Raw genomic sequence first — 24,125 nt, 5'->3', positions numbered from 1 at the left:
GAATCAACAACGTTTCCTCTTTTTAATATTACCTTTAAAAATACCGTGCATACCAAGTAGTGGAACTTAATGTCTATCTCAAATGTCAGCTGGAAAGACGACATATAGGTTAAAGGACTGTTCGATGCCCACTGCAGTCTTTCCGACAACTTCAGAACAAGTCAATCGGTTGCACCTGCCGAACCTTGCCGCTTAACTCACAAGATCAGCTGTTGCCATGTCTGCTTTAACATACCAAGTATAGAACTCACGCACATGCCACATCATGTTACTGATAGCTGTATACACCAGGGGACACTTGGACACCGCGTATGTTCCGTGTCATGTCATCAACCGTGGCATCGCCAAAAGTGAAGTTTGCCTTTATGTGGACTTATTCTTACACATTATTTTGTAACATTTCAAAACTATCAACCACCAAGTAGGTGCCAGCAGATATATCCACCTTAGCCACCATGGATAACACGTTTGAAATCGCGTCATAGCGTTACTAATTTCCTCTTTTTAATACAATCATCCGGCAGACCCATGGTTTCGTAGTAACTCTGGATGGATATGTTCAAGACGAACCGCCGACATGATACGACATTAGTTCACACAAGACCCGATGTTACTATTGTTGTATTGTTGTATTGTTTTGTCTGTACACGTGTGCCAACACCGTGAAACCTGTATCACAAACTGACAGAAAGTCTGCCCAAGCGTATGTATACTTACCAATTTTTCATTTTCCTCCTGTATTTCTAATCTAGCTGCTATACAGTTGCGTGTGTCAATGAACGTTTTTCTCTGAGACCTCTGTGTGAGATAATGAATAAATATCCCTGCTATGTTGACGCTCAGAAAGAGCACACCATTCGCCACAAGCTGGAAAAGAAAAAGATAACATCAACAAACGTAGAATCCAAATATTTGATACACTGTCAACATATATAAGCAGTTCAATCGTCTTATCTTCAGATGGTTTGTTTGTTGTCTAGCACCGCATTCAGCAATAATTCAGCCATCTGACGGTTATCTGTAAATAATCGATTTTGGAGAAGATAAACCAGTGTTTGATACTATGAGCAACGTCCCAACATCGGATAACGAAGTATAAATATATATATCTACATTCTGCAATAATTATTCTATCTAATTATTCAAGGAAGATAATATTTTAAGTGAGTGAATATGGTTTTACGACGCTTTTGGTGCTAACATTTTCAGCACTAATATTACGACAGGGGACAACAAGTTTCACTTAGAAACAATACAATCGCAATGGGACGTACACATATGACTGTATATTTAACTATCAAATATCCAGTGAAACAGTATATCATAAAGTTCCGTTCGATCGTTGTAACCGAATTGAGCATGTTAAGACTTGTTGAGCAAACGTGAAAACCGTAAATTATTCAATAATTTTATTCAATAATGTTTTCTTGGACTTAGGCTTTCAAGCGACCAATGTAGGCATGACCTAGACTCTGCCATCCGTCATTATCGTTTTCTTTAAATTTTATTTGTTTCAAAGCCGAAAGCCCAAGGATACAATTACTACTCCCGTGCCAACCACGTCTCCGGGGAAACCATACGAATGAAAACCCAATCTCAGATATACAAACATAAAGATGACTGAACATGTCAGAAACTGTGACAAGGAAAACTTACAAAGATCGTTTCGTTTATATAGAAACCGTTGTTCTCTGTGGGTGATTACGTCTAAAGTGCAATTCGATTTCACATCTAAAAAGGTGTCCTTGATACACGTCTTCTGCATTTTTAACCTTTGCAAACACACCTTTGCCTTGCTATATAGAATACTTAGATGTCAAATTCAACAATAACATCAGTTTCATTTAATTCTATCACGTATGGCCACAGACGATTTTGTTAGGTTCAATATTTACGTCTCAATTACGATAAATAAATAAGTTCATGAACCTCGCTAAAACAGGAACGGAGTGGTTGACTTAACACTAGATAATCCTAGCATGCTTAATTATGAAAATAATGAGGGCTAAATAGGACCACGTGGTCCCTCATGTTTGACATAAAGCTGCTTTATACGGTATTATAGTTCCAGTGCTTGAGCTTAATGTGGGAGGGAGTTTCGACGAGACGGAGCTTGTACACGTCGCCCACTTTGGTGAAAAGCGAATGAGCGGTAATGAAGCAAACAACTCGGGGATCGTAATCGGGTGGAATCCAGAATCCGAACCCATGACCCTGCCACGACCTAGACCCACATACAGAGAGTTGTGGCACATTTTACCACAAGACCACCTATGTCAGGAGTATGCATTGTACAAACATTATCTGAGGAATATGATGACCAAATACAAAAAGCACCTGTCTGGTTATTGCTTTATCCCACCATTGCGCTTCAACACAACCCGGTACTGGCAGTGAAAGCTGCCTCTTTGAGCGTAGCTGCACATAAACATCAGGAGTGGGTACTTTAACTAATGCATGTCAAAGATATTTCAGTACTTTCTCTTAACTTCCTTTCTTTGGTCGTGACATGTCTGTATATCGGCTGGTTAACCAAGGCATTTACTTTCCAATCAGAACGGTAGAAACAGTATTTGTTAAGTCCCTGGAAGGGTCCGCTTGTGCAGTTTAGTTTCCTACTATGTATGAAGGATCGATTTTGCGTTCCCTTCGTTACTTTGGAACACTTGATATTTCACTGATTAAGTACCTATATGAAAAGCACCATTTCAAACAACATCCATAAATTGGAAGTGCTGCTATGTGCAACACGTTTATTGCCAACGACGCCCCCGGAATGTTTGTTCCAGTAGTCTGTATACACAGGGGTCAGTCCTTAGCCTGGATACAAAACAATAATACTGTCAGCATTGAGCACAGACAAGAATAATTGGTTTGGATTTGGCAACTGTGAAAATGAAGTCGTAAAATCCTGTTTATATATCCTCATACTGCACAGACAAAATCGTATTCTATCGTCACGAAGGCCAAAATTGATCTCTGCTGTCCAGATCAATTAAGTAAACTGAATTAATGACAATAAGTGACAATCTGTTACCACGGAAACCCGCGAGTCACGCAAAGTTTCACAAGCGTTTGCTTGATATTGAAACTAGAACAAAAGAAAAACATGGAATCATCCAATATATAGCAAAAAATAGTTGTTTTGTTGACTCCCATAAGAGAAGGAGCAGCTGGGAAGTAACTAGTCCTGCACCATGACCGTGGAATATATTTATTTTATGAAAAAATAATAATCTAGAAATGCATACAAAAGCAAGTCTAGCCAGCTCAAGCTAGCTCCCAGCATAGGGAATCTTTTTTTTATTTTTAGAGTCAAGAAGGATATTGTGTAATATAAGATTTCAGAGACTGAATGTTAGTCTAGGAAGTAACCTACACAGGGGTGACTTGCCGTGTCACCGGTTTAAACTTTGGGGTAAAATGCGTTAATGAGAGTGAATTAAGTGAGGAGAGTTTTCCCGATTTCAGACTGTTGTGTGCTTTTTGCAGAGTTGATTTCCAGACGCATAACCCACCGGTTCCAGTGCTCCTTCTGATTTCAGAAAGCCTCTGAAAATTTAGCTGCATCATGAAGAACCCGACAAATTCCAATAATTAATCACCGAAGAGTAGTTTTTCGCAGAATCCCACACTTGTCAATACTAAAAGGAGATGCTTCACCTGGTGGATCCGTGTGAATGTGTCCATATAGGATCCGTTTATTATGCACATCATTGCTCAGTGAAAAATAGTCATGAAAGGTAAGTAAATTGTTCACGGAAAAAAAGGGAAGATTGGGTATCATTTTTGTCAATGACGTGTCAAATTTGAGGCTTTGAACAACTTTTCAACTATTGTGCAAGTGTCGGTGGACACTCTTTGATATCATCACAGAAACAGCATGCACGATTGTATCCCAAAAGTTGTAGAAACCCCTTCTTACAGAACAATCAATGCGTGTTTGTATAAGACATGACATAGTAGTGTTAGTAAACCTTGCAGTTCAAGTGAATGTATCCCACTCAACGACTGAATGACCATCGATTATAAACAACAACAGGAGGTATCTTAGAGAAGGCTCATTAACTTCATACTAATTTGAATTTACAAGACAGCATGTTTAGTTGAACTACCGCGTCTCTGGGACAAGAAATCTGTACAGAATTACTACTACATGTACCTTGAACACCTCTTCACTAGATGTGACTGGTCGGATTCAGGTATATACCTACATCTCCACTGGGACTGATTTTGCCTGAGCCAGACCAGGCTTCTTTGCGTTACCAGATAAAAGGACTCTTGCACTAACCGGCAGGTACATCTCTCCCTCGACAGTCGCTCTGTCACACGTGTGAAACAATTACCTAGGATTTGAGCTGTACGATTCCGACTGTATCGGAAGCAATCATCACTGTAAAAAAGTGATTATACGATCACTTTCAAAATAATAATGATTATACCAAGTGTTCGTGAAAATGTGATCGTATCCTGCTCCACCGGTGGCACCCGTCACACAAACAACACACGCAAAGGAAAGTCAAGTGTTCACAGGAAAAAACACGTGATCTTATGTTACAAGTCAAAATAGGGAATTGTGTCGGCGGACATCATGTTTGTCACTGATGCGTCAAATTGGGACATTTCGTCCACATGGCCACCATAAACTTGATGACAGTTTTGAAATCATCGCAGAACGAGCATGCTCGATTGTACCTCAAAAGTTGTAAAATGTAGACATAAAAAGGAAAGTTGACTTTAAGAAAGTTGAAGTCATCCCTCTTGTCATACTGTGTGTTGGAGACCTTTTTATCACTCTTGGTCTTTCCACATAGATGGTTTCACTGCTCTGTTTTATTTCTAAGTCAGGAGACTAAATCAGTGGAAGGGAATTGGCAATTTGACAATTATTGAATCAATATATCTGAAGCTTAAGTTGAACTTCTGTCCAAATTCCCTTGCCAATCCGATCAGAAATTCGAAATTCAGTGCACAAAAACGAATCAGTAAGAAGGGTTAGATTGGTATCGATGCGGATGTCTTCTTCTTGCCTAAATTTCTCATCCCCAGATTTCACATGAACGTAATCAACGAGAAAGTCCAGTACGTCACCCAGTAAAACTACAGATGCCATTTGCTTTCCTATTTGAGAAACTTTTCTGCACCTGTGAAGATCTCACGACGTAAGTATATCTTTGGTCACCACGTTTTTAACAAATGGCCTATGCATCACCAAATGGAGTTGTTCCTTAAGTTTGTCATGTGGGCTAGTGGTGTTCAAAGTTGAAAAATCAAATATCTTGACATAATAGAACGTGGTTCTTTTCTAAGATTGCAAAACTTCGAGCAAATCATTTGAAGTCTTGACAATCAAAATGGTAATAATTTACACATTCCATGATAATCACAAGAACTTCAGTTAATCATACTTTGCACCACAACTTTGATACAACGGGAAAATGTAAGTCACGGCAAACACGAACATTTACACTCTGATGATATTCAGGAATATTTCTCTGTAGCGAGATACACGTAGTTTCTTCTTCATATCAAAGACATTTATGTTTTCAGACATTAGAACTTTTCATCCCAAGTATTTTTGCACACTCAGCACGATTGGAATGCTCCTGGCCATCATCGAAGATAAACGCACGAAAATTGATTTTTCCAAGCTTGCCTTTAAATACAGGAGATCGATATCACCAGAGAAGGTCTGTGGCATTTCCAAATCCTCTTCGGATTTCATCCAGTGTCGTCCAGGAAAGCTGGCTTTTTGCGATAATCCCTTTCCAGACTTTCCAAGCAAAATCGTATTGGCCATAAGGTGGTTTAATTCTGCTGGGAGAGGGTTTCAGTATAGGCCTGTCTTTAAAATCGGCTGTGTGGTGAACGCAAGCAAACTGTAGATCGATCACAAGCCTTTGTAAAGGTTCGCCTTGTGTGATTTTTGTGCTTGGATTAACTTCATTTCACTGCGGTGCTGCTGAAACTTGTTGATGGGAAAATATCATCTCTCGACGTTTTTCCGGGTTACAACAAAGACTCTATCAATTTAACTCGGTCTGAAAGGTCGGTTTCTGCACAAGCTTGTTATTCATTGGGACAACTTTGAATGTTCAGTTTGAATAAAGATTTATTTCAAGGGGATAAAATGCATTAAGAAGATTAGAATTCGTGGACAAATAGACATGTTTAATTATTTGAATAATGAGTTGAAGATGTTAAGATGTTAAATGATACTGAGTTAAAGATAAAACATGTTTAAGTAGAAGCAATGACAAACGGTCTAAGAGAGAAAGAGGGAACTCAATGTAAGAAAATGTATTTTAGTGCTGATAGGCCATATAAATTGTCATTCGCATAAACGAATTCGCATTCTTATTCCGCCATTCAATTCAGGGGTGACTGTTTGAATACATACTATACATAACATCGAGGTGGGGGCTGGGGCGGGGGGTGGAGGGGGACGTAGCCCCGCCGGACTGGACATCGTTATTGCCGGTCGTCGTGATATGGCTGGGGGATTGCTAAAAGTGGGGTAGACACATATTCGGTCACTTGGAATTGTTATGCGGTGATTTCAAGGAAAAAGACAAGTTATCAGCTTAATCATACGAGTAATCCATGACGACATCTTGTAGAACTAGTGTATGTATCAACTAAAGGGTCAGCGTATAACTACTCACATTTAGTGTTGTGTGCATATTTGTAGGGTGTGGGAGAATACCAAAAGGTATATCACTCAATTCCAATATCTGGCATTCATAGTGTGTTGTTGTTATTTAACTTTGTAATCAAAGACAGGTGATAATTACCTCAACTTCAGGAGTAACCAGGAATGACCAGCAGAGAATGGGTGAAATGGGGTTTAACGTGGCGTTTTCAAGTTATTGAACTTATATAGCGACTTGCGTGCACATGTGTGTGTATGTGGCTGATTGTACTAGTCCGGACTAATGACTAAAGATTTTATAGTGCTAACCCACTCAGACACATAAAACTGACTCCGAGTCGATCAATCCTTGCTTCAACCCTTTAATGCCGAGCGCCAGGCAGGGTAACAACACGTTCCATCTTTTAACGTTTTTTTGAGTGGTCCGGCCAGGGATCGAACCCCGGCCTTACGCTCTCTGGGCAGACGCTCTACCAACAGACCACGGAGGTGGTGCTGACTAGAAGAAGATGACATTACCACGGAAAGAACATCTTAGAAAGTCCGGATATCGATTTCCCCATATAAATACTTCGAGAAAGAGCCATCTTAAAAGATGATATTTACGTAGACACAAGGGCTGCTACAGGTATGGAAAAACATCTTGAGTTCAATGAGGGAAAATACTAATTTAATCTTCAGCGTTCCAAAATAGCTTCCTCTAAATGAAAAAAAGTTTTTTCCAAAGTTTGACCTCAGATGTTCGAATGTGAGCCCCGGATGTTTGAAAAAGAGAGAAGCCAAAGAAAATGGTATAAAAGTAGTAAAAACGGTCGTGGAATCAACATTGATTTTCAAGACGCTCTGAGACACATGACTCCAATTTGTTAGTTGTCGGGAAAGTGGTGTCTGAAGATAATGGTCTTAGCATAGTCTCCCGCGTAACCTCAGTATTTGATATCAATTTTACTTGACCTTGTGTCAAATGATTTGTACTGAAAGTACTTTTGGGTTGTGCGTGCATCTAAGTTATGGTGACACACATCTACAACAATTTGCGGTGTCTATCACCAGTAGTCGGCAATTCATAATGTGACAGATGTTAAGACTGAAAAGCAATGGTGTTATGAAGGTTATCCAGTTACACATGTTGACATGGACTTCATTTGTACAAAGCAACAACAAGGAGACCAGTGATCTATATCACCGCAACTCTCTCCTGTTTGGAATTATGGTACGGGCTTATATGACATATGCTTGGATGTTATAAGAACGATGTTGTTAACACAATACAGGGAAGACGAGGTATGATAACAGCTCTCTTGAACAACTAATTCTGACAATTTGGCAAGGCTACGAATTTTTATAATTAAGGTTCTAAACTTTCGATTCTTAAACAATTGAGCCACAATACTCTTTACTCACCTGAATTATAAAGACATTCATTAATGACGCTTAAACCTTGTAATGTCGACAAACGTCTACGGAACGGAAGTAAAACTGGCACCTTTGTTAACTCCCATTATCACCACGACGTTTGAGCTTTTTGCGCCTTGTGGTGCCTGAGAGTAAGGTATTTAAATATTTTGCTAACTTGGATCTTATTAATATTTTTACGAAAAACATTTAGCTATCACAATGATTTGAACAAAATGATAAGATGTTGTTATAACAAGGAACACCCATGCCAAATTTAAACATCATCAGTCCAGCAGTATCAGAGAAGATGTTTTAGAACATCATGGTTAAAGTGCAAAGGTCTGCGGTCTGGTTACCAGGGGTCCCAGCATCATGCAAGTGGCACGCCATAAGACAGAAACCTCTCTTTGAAGAGCTGTAGGTCCTTTGCTCGACGGTAATTGTTTGGCGTGATTTACATGTTCCCGTTGTAGCAAAGTTATGGTGTAAAAGCATGATTAGCTATAGTCTTGGAATTTTCATGAAAATCATGTCATTAAAGTTTATTATATGTCGATATAGGATTTCTGTGACTACTGAGTGTGACGGACAACAACATGCCCAGATATCAGTCAGATGAGCAAATAATTTTGGTTCTATTCTTTGGCGTACTTGATGTTGTTGTGATGAGAATAAACAATGTATTTGACATTCCATGTAACCAACATACATGACAAATGGCACCACTATACCAATTCGCTAATTATTGCAAAGGTTCATGTATTTCGAACGTGTCTCCGTTAACTGGTCCGGGAAGGAGACGGTCAGAGGAATTTCATTTTCATATCATTTAAACACTAAATACTGAACCCATCTGCCCTATACGTACTATGTTTTTGTCAGTTTATAGACTAGAAGAGTTGATATGACGATTAAATGGTTTATTAAAATAAATGAAAATGTATTCTGATTTCTCGTAATTGGAAAGCGTAGCAGAGGCACTCAATACAGACTCTAGGGACAAATCCGACATACATGATGCACCAGCATGCTAACCAGGAATACCACACAGATATTGTCAGCCGTAGCGTCTGTGCCCTACCAGGAGCCGATCATGACAAGTCCCGATGGAACGTACATGTACCTGACCACTAACACCTGGAGTAAAAAACGTGTTTACACATGTAGGTAGATAATTATGTAAATAATTCACTGTGGCCACATCAAATTCTGTATTACTGATATTGTTGAACATACCCTCTACTCAGGGAAATAATAACACTCTCCTAAGATACATAAGGCTATACTTCTATTCCTATTAAACACTGAAATGGGTGTGGACAGGTGGCGGTAGGAGCTAGTGATAAGAGCGACCTCAGCGCAACCAGATCTCAATAGCGTTTCTTTCAGTATTTAACTTCGCTTTGTTTGCCAGTATTGTTGTGATCTACGCGTGAATATGCACACACATCATCCACTATACCCTTTGGAAATCAATAAAAACAGATATAAACAAGGTTAACAGAGATTGACCCCAGTGACGACCCTTCTCTGACAGCATAATCTGTTAGAGCTTCAAAGCGTACACATCCCATGAGACCCCTCACACCATGCGTGATCGCATATACTGTATCAAGAAGCTCTTACCCGCGATACACAAACAGCTAAAGCCGATCCCCATTCACCAAATTTTTGATGATAATAAGTCAACAAGTCCCAGCCAGGATGAACGCCCTGAGAATTCAGCAGACAGTTAACACTTCATGTTCCCAGCGCACCTGCATGCGTGGAGTACCTACATGGGAGTACGAACACACGAGTATCTCATCCCTTTCATCTACCCCGGCAGTACCACTCGCTGTTGATGATGCTACATCCGGGCTCTGTTATTAATCATACCTCCTGACGCGGTTCTTGTGTCTACATTGCATGTTTTGTATGTTACCAGGAAGCTCAGCTCAAGTTGAGAAAGTGTATTTCTACTAATACTGTATCGGATATTATCAGGTGTGCAATCTTAAGATGCTATGTATTCTTGTATACTTTGTTAAAAGGGTTTCTATGCTCCATCATCTGATTTCCTCAACCAGAATTAATATTGGGGTATTATGTTTAACGCGATAACGCGATTTATCTGCGACCTGAATAAAGACAATTAACTCGAAGACTCGTAAACCATCCGAATAAAAGCTATTGATCCGTAGTTCAAGACAAGCGGTCTGTATATTTTAGATCACCAATGATGTTTTTGTTACTATCCAAAAGTAAAATCGTCTTCAATGATATATTCTGTTAATGCAGTTGTCGCACAAGTCTAGTGTCTACAAATTCAATATTTCTAATCCTAATACTTACCTCACTGATGTACTTGGATGGTATATCAGTCAAGTTGTTCCTGTGACACAGTTTGTACATTTTATCATAAATTGTGTTAACCCGTCCTCATATCTTCATATCTTCCATAGAGAGCTGCATAAATGGAGAGTATACTTGACAGACCACAATAGTATACTCAAAAACAAAAGTTCCTGTGACACCAATATTTTAGTGACTGTATTTTTCAAACAAGTAAAGTTTGGTTTTCAATATTGTAGTACAGGTATGGAATCAAGTCACAAAAACGCAACTGCTACATTCCATGCAAAAGTTTACTTTTATGCAAGCCCCATGCATTTCACTGCCCAAGAATGGGTATAAAAACATGTGCGTTAACGGGACTCCATATGCATTGTTTTGCATCGTGCTGACAACAACCACTCAGAAAAACAACAAAATTACGCAATTATTCAACATTACGAAATGCAGCGCCTGTCCGAAAATGAGCGTCTGGTATGCTTGAAGCAGGATCGAGTCAACGTGATGTTGCAAGACAATTGAACGTCCACAGAAACACCATTTGGTGTTTATGGCAACGTTGGCAACAGACGAATGCAGTCAGAGACCATCCTCGGAGTGGAAGGCTACGCGTAACCAAAAATCGACAAGACAACTGAATTCGAACAACACACCTACGAAATCGATTCCAGTCAGCAACAGTGACTGCGAGAAGCATCCCTGGCCTTCGACGAATATCTTCACAAACCGTACGTCGCCGACTCAGAAGTGCAGGGATTGTCGCCAGAAGACCCGCGAGACGTCCCTTTTTGACAGGAAACCACCGTCAAGCACGTCTACAGTGGTGCAGACAGCGTCTACGCTGGACGGCCATGCAGTGGGGACAAGTTCTTTTCACTGACGAGTCTCGTTTTCACCTCAACCACAGCGATGGACGGACTCGAATGTACCGACGTCGAGGTGAACGTTACGTCAATCATTGTGTCATGGAAGAAGATCGGTTCGGGGGCGGCAGCGTTATGGTATGGGGTGGGATTACAGCAAGACAGAGGACCCGTTTGATAGTGGCAGAGGGAAATCTCAATGGACAGCGCTACCGCGACGAGATCATTGGCCCTGTTGTTCTACCGTTTTTGCGTCGTCATGGCCCAGGCATTCCCTTTCAACATGACAACGCCCAGCCTCATATTACTCGTCTTGTTCAGGATTCTCTTCAACAAAACAACGTGAATGTCATCGCTCCCCTGATCTCTCACCAATCGAGCACATGTGGAATCAGATGGATCGGCGCTGTTCGACGTCAACCACGTGTTCCACAGACACTCCAGGAACTTCGAAACATGCTCCAGCAGATATGGACAGATATCCCACAGGACTTTGTGCGACTCCTTGTCCATTCCATGAGACGAAGATGTGCTGCTTGCATCACAACCAGAGGTGGACACACACGCTATTGATTTGTAAATTGACATTTTGGCATGTTCATGGGTTGTGGTTTTTTATGAAATCACGCATTTTCTGAAGTCAGTATGGCAAATTAAACCATTAGAACACTTACAGGAGTCTTTTATCTGTTGCAAACCGAAATTGTTTCAGATTTGGTAAAAAACATAACTTTGCATTAAATCTTATTCAATGTCACAGGACTTTTTGTTGTCCAGTATAGTTTCCTAATACTCGGAGGCTACACGATGAAGTTGCTCAGACAATACTTGACAGACCACAATAGTAGTTTCCTAATAATCGGATGCTACATGGTGAAGTTGCTCAGACAATACTTGACAGACCACAATAGTAGTTTCCTAATACTCGGAGGCTACACGGTGTAATTTCTGAGACAATACTTGACAGACCACAATATTAGTTTCCTAATTGACTCGGAGGCTACACGGTGAAGTTTGCTGAGACAATACTTGACAGACCACAATAGTAGTTTCCTAATACTCGGAGGCTACACGGTGAAGTTTCTGAGACAATATTTGACAGACCACGATATTAGTTTCCTAATACTCTGAGGCTACACGGTGAAGTTTCTGAGACAATACTTAACAGACCACGATATTAGTTTCCTGAGACTCGGATGCTACACGTTGAAGTTGCTGATCAAAAGGTTCACCTGAATGGGGATGGGATAGTCACTCATTTCCGCGCTTGTTTCCCATCCACAACTTATTGTTGTAAGATACATTCAGTAACGAATTTTCAACACATTTCCTTCAATTGAATAAGAAACTCTGTTCATCGATAAAATCATCTCAGCATTTAGTCGCGTTATTTGTCTCCATAGAGTCTGATTCGTCAGCACAGAACTTTCCATTTCCACTTTGTACTTGTGTTAATCACAAACGGCATCACGTTTTATTGCAGTATATTAACAATAGATCATCCTCACAAAAAAGGCCATCCCTTATCTATAGCACCAGACCTTTATTACATACCCTTCATACATACGCACCAAAGCAACATCAACATCTTCAGGAGATCATTGGGAATATGTACGTATAAAACCCTCGACCCTGTTTCTTCGTATGTGTCTGTCTTACAGCTTTGGCGTCCCCAGACACCTAAATAGACATTGGTCATCAGCAAACTTGACTTTACAGCCATACTTGGGAGAAATGTCAATTGGAGAGTCTTGGCTTTGAGCCGATAAGACGTCGGCGAATAATACAAACTATGAACGGTCAAATGGGAAGTCTTGTAATCATTATCTCCCCTTGTGATGAACTCTCTTTGTAAGAAAATCGATAAACGAAATGGGGAAACCGTACAGAGCAATGTATTGGCATCAAGGGGATTTACAAGCGTCGTTTATTATCAACAAGAGTCTGCAATGAAGGCGTTAATTAGATTTTCTCACTGAAGTATCTAGCTGTTTGGACAAGCGAGAGGAAAAGGTCTTAGAGTATCTTGCTCATATCTCTGCTGAAGTAAAATCGTTTACTTAATTAATTTCTCCATTCATCAATTTCCGTAACAACTTTGACGAGGAAGAGTATGTCATTATACTGCAATCTTCCCTGTCAATTTTGTATTACGTAGCTTAAACATCAAAGACGAGCGTCACCATAGATAATCAGTGGTAATAGAAATTGCATAAAATTCCATCTAGATGGTTTTCTTTGTTTAATCTTCATTTATACAGTTTCTGTTATTGTAAGAAACGTTTACGGTCTGTAAATCTTTGCAATTTTCATTTAAGAAATCTGTAATCTTTTGAATCATCATTTTATGCAAGGACATGACCAGTGACTTCGAAGGAGGAGTATGGCATGCACGTTCTGTGTGGTGTATGTATCTTCATGTACAACAGACGAGATTAAAATAAAACATTACCCACTTTGTTGATACAGGACATTTCCATCTTGACTAACTATACTCGAATCTTGCATTAGAATCTAAGTGATCACAACCTATACCAACGACTCAAACGAAGATGCTTTACCAATATACTTGTACCAACCAAATACAAAGTAATACATCAAAGTACAAACATGTGTCAGGCAAAGCCTTGTAACTGTGCATGCGAGATTTGATGTTCCTTATTTGGAAGTTATGACGACCCCGTGGGGATTCCGGGTCAGAATGGTCCCCAGCAGTCTATGCTGGTCGTAAGGGGTTTCCTTTCAATGGACCGGGTGGCCAGACACGGTATTTCTAATGAATCGGGTTTGATTCTTGTACAGATACAGATACACTACGTGCGTCACAGCAGGAGGACCATACATACCACACAACCCCCCGTTAACAACGATCCTCTGAAATAAATACACAGGAGTACGAGTGAGTAGCACTGAATGATAATGTAGCAGTAGACACACAAGTGCATCAGTGAGGCGTATGGTAATCGTTAAAAAAAGTAGCACAGCCAAGCTTTTCCCTTCCATTAGTCGCCAATGTTTATTCAGTGACCGTGGAAGTGTCCTTACTTGCCCGGCCAGTACCAAATCATCCATCGACTCATTTAGATATTCTCCCCTCTCGACTGACTCACCTGCAACCCAGGTTGCTAAGTTTCATTATCTCCGACTAATGTAATGAATTGTAAACTTTAATACATCCGCTCCAGGTAAATGTTACACCTGTGCATATCAATGGCTTTCCGCGTAAATTAAATATAAAAGGCAAATATTTGTACGATTAATAATTTTATCTGATCGGCCAAATTATTGTTTTGAACATTACCCCCCTCCCCTCCCCCCAAAACACACAACAAAAACAAACCAAAAATCCAAAACAAACAAAACACACAACACACAACACACAACACACACACACACACACACACACACACACACACACACACACACACACCACGCCCAACGAATTAGTGCCAACCGTGAACCCTCATTCGAAGTTTATATACGAATAAGGTATTACAGTAAAGGTAAAACATTCTCTTATCTCTGTGTTTTTCTTTGAAACAAACATTACCACCTGTATGTTCTCAAACGAACGTGAACCCTGAGCGACACCTGAAGATGTACATCACCCTTCTGTTGTACATATCTCGCGACCTTCTGTCAGAACCGAGCGTACAATAGAAAGACAGAGACATGATTAAATCTCTTGTCGTATTTCGCACATGCCTTGTCAAAAGGTCTAAAAGCCAGGAAACATCTTGCTGTAAGACAGAGAGAATTTCTAACTGCTCTGTTATTGGTTTTGTCTTAATTTGCTGCCGTCTGATGTGTCTCGAGGGACGGTAGAAAACTTGAATGCAAATTCTTCAACGGTGAATGCTCTTTCCAGAAAGGCAGAGGGAACGATGGGAAGAGAAGGAGAGAACAAATAACTGCAGGAATTGCAGGATGTTATTTCTGGAGGTACAAGGTGTTCATTTTTTGGATCCAGGTTAGCGTATTTGCAGACAACAGATGTAAGTACTTAGTTCAGATGTTATGAATCTGGCGGTACACAAAACATCCCGAATTCTGTAATGAAATATACTTCCTACCATTTAGAGGAGAATGGGAGATGCACATGGAACTCAGCCCTGGGCTAATATATCAGGCCACATTGAAATACAGCCTTTGGGCATCATGTCATTCGGTTTACGGTGCAAGGCATTGTATACTGATTCGTGAGGTGCACAACCTGAACCGATTGAGTTTTCACGAGTTTGTTTTACATGAAAGCGAGAGTGGCTTGGTATATCTGCCCCGTGACATGGATGAGGTCCCAAGACCTACTCACACGCCATGAGAGAGCTTAACTCTGTTTGAACAATATTTTAGTTTTGAAAACGCGATGTCGAATAGAAACAATGAAGATTGTTTCACTGAGATTTTATTATTTTCTAATTACCTATGGCAAATCCTGTTGGTTCCTGGAAGAAATTGTAAATAGCTTAACCTCTTTCTGGTCCATTGCTCTTAGTAAAGTGAAACACTTAATCGTCAGTGCAGACGAGAAATGTGAAATGTCTACTTACACCAATAATAGTAGTTATGATGATACTAGTTCATCAAATATATATCTCAAAGTACCTACTGTCTGAGTCGATAAATTAATTCTTCTCCGTAGTCAATAATACATTTCTGAATCACATACTGGTACCAGGCAGCTAGGAGTATCGGTAGTGGTGTGTTGTTCAGTTAAGCACCAAACCAGTCGGTTAGATATTTAAAACCTGAGTCATTTCTCCACAAGATCAACCAGCCGCCCTAGATAAGTAGCCAGATCAGACAGTCAGTCAATTGTTAGTTAATTATCCTGGCGTAGAGTTAGCTTCACAGACAGCCAATCGGTTAGTAATATGTAGTTGGTCATTGAGTGAGATGGTTAGCTTCCAGTCCGTCAATAATAATGGCAGTTGGGGCGGACATATGAAGAATGGTTTGCACCCACATTAACCGTTTTAGAAGAGGCCCTGTTTTCTGTAACGAAGTGATTCCTGTATCCATGTATAGACAAAGCCCATGTAGAAATGCCATTTCGCCATCTGGTAATCGGGTTTCCGTGTTTCAAATGCGACCATCGCGAGTCAGTCCCGTTAATTAAGAAATTAAATTACGCTCTGCGTGTGTTTCAATGCGTACCACCTGTGAATGTGCCTGTGTCAGTCAGTTGTAAATCAAAACGCTAGCTGCCACACTGTGTTCTGCTGGTTGTAGGTCGTTTTGTTCTGTATAACACCATGCAATACGTTGCAACAGGCAGCATACCAGAAACATTAGACATTTAACCCACGAGTCAACCATCTTGGCAACGTAATGCGGCGTTCACCTTCCGCGTTGGGTGGCCTGGAAGTGGTTCCTGGGTGTACACGCAGCAACAAGTGGATCACTTCAAATTTACGTTGCCTGAGCGATAATGATAATAGATGTAAAGCTAGTGAAGATTTAAGGTCAACACGTAAATTAAATGAAAGCATGCTTCCGGGAAGTGAATAAACCATATTGTCGTTTGCGCCCTCTAGAAGTAAAACCGATGGTTGAACAGATATCAATCAATGTACAAATACGTCACTCACTCACTCACTCACTCACTCACTCACTCACTTACATACACACTCACCAACACCAACACACACATTAGTCACACATATTTTACCTCTCTTTTGTAACACGAGCAAAAGAGATAAATAAGAAACTATTGCAAAGTAATGGCATTCATAGTCAGCAAAAAAGTTGCTGGAAAAATACCATCTGCAAACTACATCGCCTCGCTTACAGATGCTTATATCTCCAGGAGGCCAAGCAGTGCATTTTCTACGGTGTTACAAAACTCAGCATGTTTTTACCATAAGTCGCTGTGCTCTACCCTATGTTGTAGAGAAACTTGTATACAACCATTGCTTGAAAGGGCCATACTAGTTAAACATCAACCAGCATTAACATACACATAAACACTGGTAGTCAGTGTTACATTAGGCTAGATACAGTATACTCTAAGATGTTTAAACGTTAACACAATTCGCTATTTTGACATGTAAACGGATGCGTTATTGGCGATGACGTTTATCATTTCCCACAATTCACTGGCTCTTATAAAGTATCTAAAAATGTTAAATTGATAATTTGATGTTCCGAATTGTCATTTTTCGCCATTGACAGAATAAATAGATATAAACCACTCTGTGGTGAAATCCTTGTGTCTGATCACGGTGTTGAGGAATGTTTCATTTTTGACGTTAACTGGACAATAAGTAGTCGTCGTTGTTGTTGATTGTGAATGAAGACAGGGCAATCGTAACTTCAAATGAGCCCCGATAAACAACAAACTTCGATAGGCGTTTTGAACCCTTCATCGACATAAAAGTTAAAATATATGTTATCAATTTACAGGTGTGTACTAGACTGATGGTCTAAAGTGATCACATTGCCGTCACATTCATTCACTTGTGTTGGTTGATGTAAAGATGGCCATGCTAAATAAATGGGGAAAGAAGTGAAACAAGTGAAAGTGTAAAAAGTGACATTGAATGCTAAACTGTCTTCCTTCCCCGTGTCGTTAGAGCTTTTGACAGTAAGTTAAATTTGAATGTAGACACACCATACAGGTCAAACAGACCTGAAATTACACACCCTTAGATATCAATATATTTTAGCAAGAGAAGCTACACTGGTTAAGTGTCTCGTTGAATTAAGTACAGTTTTATAATGATCCCTATGGGTGTATAGAACGGCGTGTGATTTGTCCAAGGACATTGATTTGTGTAGAGACTAGTCGAATCTTGGCGCAATGGCGTCATGTTAGCTTAGGATATGATGATTGGGATCAATGTTGGCTTCACGCCGAAGAATAGGCCATCCATTACAGAAATATTTGTCTCTGCTTGAAAACATATTAAGTAGATCTATTAAGACGTAAAACGATGTGCTGCATAAGTATACATTGATTGACAAAACGCTTAACTACATTGCTCTACATTGCACATGCATGGAGAAGACAAGAACCTGATAAAACAGGTGTTATTTATAAATATTTAATTTCTATTTTGATTTCACAAAGAACCTCGTAAAATATATAAAAACAACATAAATCCTCCAATATCTAAAAAGAGTGACATTGACAATGTCATTAATTTCAAACATGACTGGAATCGAAAATTATTTTATAAACACTCATTTCCGTTTGTTCAGTAATGGACAATGTTTCGTTCAACGAACACCTATGTAATACAATACCAATTAAAGTTTCTTTACTATTTGGTAGGGAATCGAAAGGAATGAAATGAAAACGGTCTCAAAAGCATCCTCTTTGTTTATCTGGCACGCAAAGACGCTGGAGGCGCCGATAAATCAAAGGAATTTTCCAGGATGTCATTAGCAAGTCATCGTGAGGGTTTTCTAATCATTGAAAATGCACAAGCGCCTGTTACGTTTATCAACGCTATGACGCATGCCGTTAACAGTCTATTTTATGACTAATAGCACATGACGTTATACATTGATGATATCCGCTTGTGATAAACATTAATGTATGCATCTTTTACTCTGAGGATTACGTGGGACTGTATCAAATTGAGAAAGTGTTTACTGCTAAGAGAGGTTCACGGCGAAGACCCGGGTTCCATTCCTAAATGGGGCACAACATAATAAGCCGTGATAATGCTGAAATATTATCACCAGCAATGGAGAAAAAAACAGTCATTAACTCGCTCACTTGTGTGTATGCTATGTCGGTGTTGCTGCAATCATGTCATCCCAGATACCACGACACAACTTAAACCTTTAAAGTGACAACATGAACAGTAGTTAAAGAATCATGACACAACTAAAACCCTTAAAGTGACAACATGAACAGTAGTTAAAGAATCATAACACAACTAAAACCCTTAAAGTGACAACATGAACAGTAGTTAAAGAATCATAACACAACTAAAACCCTTAAAGTGACAATATGAACAGTAGTTAAAGAATCATAACACAACTAAAACCCTTAAGGTGACAATATGAACAGTAGTTAAAGAATCATAACACAACTAAAACCCTTAAAGTGACAATATGAACAGTAGTTAAAGAATCATAACACAACTAAAACCCTTAAAGTGACAACATGAACAGTAGTTAAAGAATCATAACACAAGTAAAACCCTTAAAGTGACAACATGAACAGTAGTTAAAGAACCATAACACAACTAAAACCCTTAAAGTGACAATATGAACAGTAGTTAAAGAACCATAACACAACTAAAACCCTTAAAGTGACAACATGAACAGTAGTTAAAGAATCATAACACAACTAAAACCCTTAAAGTGACAATATGAACAGTAGTTAAAGAACCATAACACAACTAAAACCCTTAAAGTGACAACATGAACAGTAGTTAAAGAACCATAACACAACTAAAACCCTTAAAGTGACAACATGAACAGTAGTTAAAGAATCATAACACAACTAAAACCCTTAAAGTGACAACATGAACAGTAGTTAAAGAATCATAACACAACTAAAACCCTTAAAGTGACAACACGAATAGTAGTTAAAGAATCATAACACAACTAAAACCCTTAAAGTGACAACATGAACAGTAGTTAAAGAATCATAACACAACTAAAACCCTTAAAGTGACAACATGAACAGTAGTTAAAGAATCATGACACAACTAAAACCCTTAAAGTGACAACATGAACAGTAGTTAAAGAATCATAACACAACTAAAACCCTTAAAGTGACAACATGAACAGTAGTTAAACAATCATGACACAACTAAAACCTTTAAAGTGACAACATGAACAGTAGTTAAGGTAAATGACACAACTAATAGATATTATAGTCGAAAATGCCGTGAGACCTTACGTGAGACAGATTTACGACAATTATGAAGAAATCCTAAAAAAATACATAAACATGCATCAACCAAAATACTCATACACATCAAAGGTTAATCAACCTGGAAGCAATAAATACAAATAAGTTTACCACGAATCATCGTAATAACAGAGAAAAACCTTTGATTAATTTTGACTAGAAACCAGCGTATCTTAAGGTATTCTAAGACACTGGAATGTTATCACGCAGCTCCAGGTAGCGAGGTACGTCTTCTTACATACATTCACACTCTCTCAGTGTTCAAGCATTTACTATTCAAATCAATATAGCTCTCAAAACCAGCAACACTATTTTGAACTGGTGCCCATCGTCTGCAAGCAACATCTGACCATCTTAAGGAACTGATGAAGTGTTAATATTGCGAGTGAGAGAAACCTCCATCAAAGAAAGCGATGAGACGTTATTGTTACCGACATCGTTTGATGGTATTGTTGCTATGTGGTGTACTAGGAAAGATGATAATGGACGCAGGATTTAGAACTTAAACCTGTCTCTCAATAGGAAAAGTTCCACCTAGGCTGTCATCTCCAGTTTTTCCATGTCTCACTCAGAGGTTTCAAAACCTTTGAAATACAGTTGGACTATCGAAGCATTTAATGTGTTAATGGAGGTTACCTTAAGTATCCAAACAAGATACTTGCAGGGTCTCCGTCAATCGATGAAATCTTTGGGGTGGCAGCAAAATACTTCAGCCGATAAGCTGTAACGTGTTTTCCTGTTAGTGTCTGATTAGAGGCCTGTCGTGGAGTCTTTGACCTGAGTTATTACTTCAGCAATAAATAAGGGTTATGACAACATACCGAACTATATTTGGAATCAATTGTGTATATAGTTTACATGCTTTGCGACAACATGACGATGTTATGTATTGGGGTGTATATTAGGGGTGACATAGTTTCAGGTATTTCCTGGAGGGAAGTGTTATTGTGGTTGCCATATTTTGAAACTTTCCGAGCTCGGTTATGAATGACAAACCGGACACCATACGAAGTCCAGGGCTTGGAACTAACAATTAACCGATCCTGGCAGTTAAGGACACTATTCTGCACAAGCTGGCAAGGTATCACGCCTTAGGCCGCTGAAGCTTTCCTGCAGTCAGATTGGGCAACTTTTAGTGTCAGCGATGTGTCTTGATAATCCACAACAACAACGTTTCATAGCCTGACATACATTATTTCCAAACCTCGGAACAAATAACACGTGCGTAAAACGTAATGTGCGTAAAACGCTATGTGCTTGAACGTGAAAGTGGTCGCATGACGAGCTGGGATGACAAGGTCCCAATGTGAGGTCATATTTAATTTGCAGATAAAGATTATAAAGGTTTATGATGTGAAAATGACTGACAAGTTCTGTTATGATTCCAATACAACGAACTGCAGGATTCACAGGATCAAGTCAATAGTATTACCGTGGGTTTGAATATCAACTAATGACACGAATAACTCGATAAGGTACGATAACAAAGTTACAAGCACATGATATAATCACAACCTAACTAAGTTAGGACCGTTGAATTAACTTAATACGGCAACAGTCAGTCACGTTTCATGTCTCTATGGCTACCCCATCGAGTCTTTAACTGTGTCGTAATGGTACGGACTGCCGCAATACATTGCACAGAGTCACGTCGATGGGCATTCCGAGGATAGGTCGGACGCGACACGAATATGATCCCTGGGACTCACTCCGACTTGATATATTTTTCTTCTATTATTAGGATATTTATGAATAGTTTCAGAACATTTTCAGAGCAATAGCAGTCTGTTATGATACTTATGTTGGATATCAGTTTCAACACTGAATATTTCCTTGACGCAATGTACTCCGATCTTTTGTGCAGCGTGTCTATATTCATCTGCAGCCTCTGTACTCCGAACTGTTGTGCATCGTGTCTATATTCATCTGTAGCCTCTGTACTCCAATCTGTTGTGCAGCGTGTCTATATTCATCTGCAGCCTCTGTACTCCGGTCTGTTGTGCAGCGCGTCTATATTCATCTGCAGCCTCTGTACTCCGGTCTGTTGTGCAGCGTGTCTATATTCATTTGCAGCCTCTGTACTCCGGTCTGTTGTGCGGTGTGTCTATATTCATCTGCAAGCTCTGTAGTCTGGTCTGTTGTGCAGTGTGTCTATATTCATCTGCAAGCTCTGTAGTCTGGTCTGTTGTGCGGTGTGTCTATATTCATCTGCAGTCCCTGTACTCCGGTCTGTTGTGCAGCGTGTCTATATTCATCTGCAAGCTCTGTAGTCTGGTCTGTTGTGCAGTGTGTCTATATTCATCTGCAGCCTCTGTACTCCGGTCTTTTGTGCAGCGTGTCTATATTCATCTGCAGACACAGTGGTGGTGGTGAGGGTGGTCAGTGGCGTCTTCGAACTCATGCATCACTCCCTCGGTCATGTCAGAGAAACCGTCTTCACTCTGCCTGCACGTGCTAATTACGACTGGGAAAGCACTTACAGACGAGTCAGGCCAAATTCATCCATCATTAAACTCTCTTCAGCGCTGTGCCTCGTCCTAGGGGTATCAAATAGCTGATAAGTCATCGCACTCATCTCGAAGCTAGGGTGCAGCAAGGTGGGTGCCTTATACCTGTTTATATCTAAATGTGTTGTGTCGCGAGTCACTCATAGTGTATAACCATCCCGTATGTGGTTTTGTATATGCGTCTTATGAAGATAAATACTTCACAAAACTTGGGAATATGCGATTTTATGAGTCTGTGTAATCTACGATCTTGCCAATTTAGATATACGTGATGGAATGAATCAGGGTTTCATGGGGTAAAGAGTCACACAGATGCCTAGTTGTAGTCTACGTTAAAACGATCACAGTGTGGAAGGTATTTCAGATAAACGATAAAGAATAACTGAAACGTTTATATAGTTGATATTACCAATACCGATGACTTACGACAGCAGCAACACTATGAAGTCACATCAGTCCGCCTGATGTCAATAAGTGAGTGTGATAGGCAGCATACATTAAAAAGAATATATTGGACCAATATGTGAAATTGAACTTAGGTCTTCTGAACGCTTAACAGACCAGGGTACATAACCGCTCCAGCATTGACAATGAAACATGCTTTTAAAAATATGTATCCATGAAAATAGTTCTTGCTTGGCTAAATCGGACAAAACAGAAAGAAACACATACTACAACAGTTTAGTGTGACGCCTTCCCTACAGGCCTATTTACAAACATCGTTTACCAAGCCCTACCAAGTTTACATTCAACAGCGCCGTTAATGGAGGCTGGTTTACAACAGGTGCCGCATCGCCTCCAGGCACTACCTCTACACGTTGACCTTCACCTTGAGGGAACATCGTTGCCATATGTTACGGCTATAACATGCCCTCACATAAGAGATATGGGACGCGCAAGGAAAACAAAAAGGTAGTGCATATCGAGTTCCGAACTCGAGCTCACCTCATTTCAACATCGCGTACTTGTCAGTTCGGCTCAGAATCGAGGCTCATTATCTCCCTTGAAAGTCACACTCCGTACAGATGTTTCTGTGCGCTATTTATGATTGAGTTCATAATGAATGAACAAGGTGAGACAGTATTGCACAGATGGGGGATAGGTGGTGGCGAGTGGCTTATGGAGAGCCGTGGGAACCTGTTTCTGCAAACATAACCATATGGTGAAAACCTGTAGACTTGAGGTAGCTTTATCCTTATGCAGCAGAAAAGGCAGAAAGATTGACCAACCTTTAGGCGCAAACCAGTCCTTACTGGACGAAGCGTGTCGTATGTTGCCTTGACATACTTATTGCGGCATAAACTATTCTCACTCACTCACTCATTCGTCGCGTGGTGGTGTGTGAAGATCTGTAACAGCTGTTAGCTACACTGACTGCACTAGATACACTATAGACAGACTCTGTCACACTTGCCGGCATCTACTGCTGATACAGAAAGACTCGTACAGCTAATCTGAGCAGCTAATCTGACCTAGGTTTTGGTGATTCAGTCGGG

General features: G+C 39.9%; 1 protein-coding gene across 1 annotated transcript in view; it reads right to left on the bottom strand.

The window, feature by feature from the left end:
- Window positions 1–24,125, bottom strand: part of LOC124125393 (adenylate cyclase type 1-like) — a 119,516-nt gene that overhangs the window by 38,548 nt on the left and 56,843 nt on the right. The window contains exon 2 of the mRNA XM_048386747.1: window positions 718–867. Within this exon, the coding sequence (XP_048242704.1) occupies window positions 718–867 (150 nt within the window). The remainder of the gene's footprint in view (window positions 1–717; window positions 868–24,125) is intronic.

This window comes from Haliotis rufescens, unplaced genomic scaffold (assembly GCF_023055435.1).
Source record: "Haliotis rufescens isolate VD_foot unplaced genomic scaffold, xgHalRufe1.0.p SCAF_10, whole genome shotgun sequence".
NCBI classification, from domain to species: domain Eukaryota; kingdom Metazoa; phylum Mollusca; class Gastropoda; order Lepetellida; family Haliotidae; genus Haliotis; species Haliotis rufescens.
The sequence above is the reverse complement of the archived record's forward strand: the minus strand, read 5'-3'. Positions and strand labels throughout refer to the sequence as shown.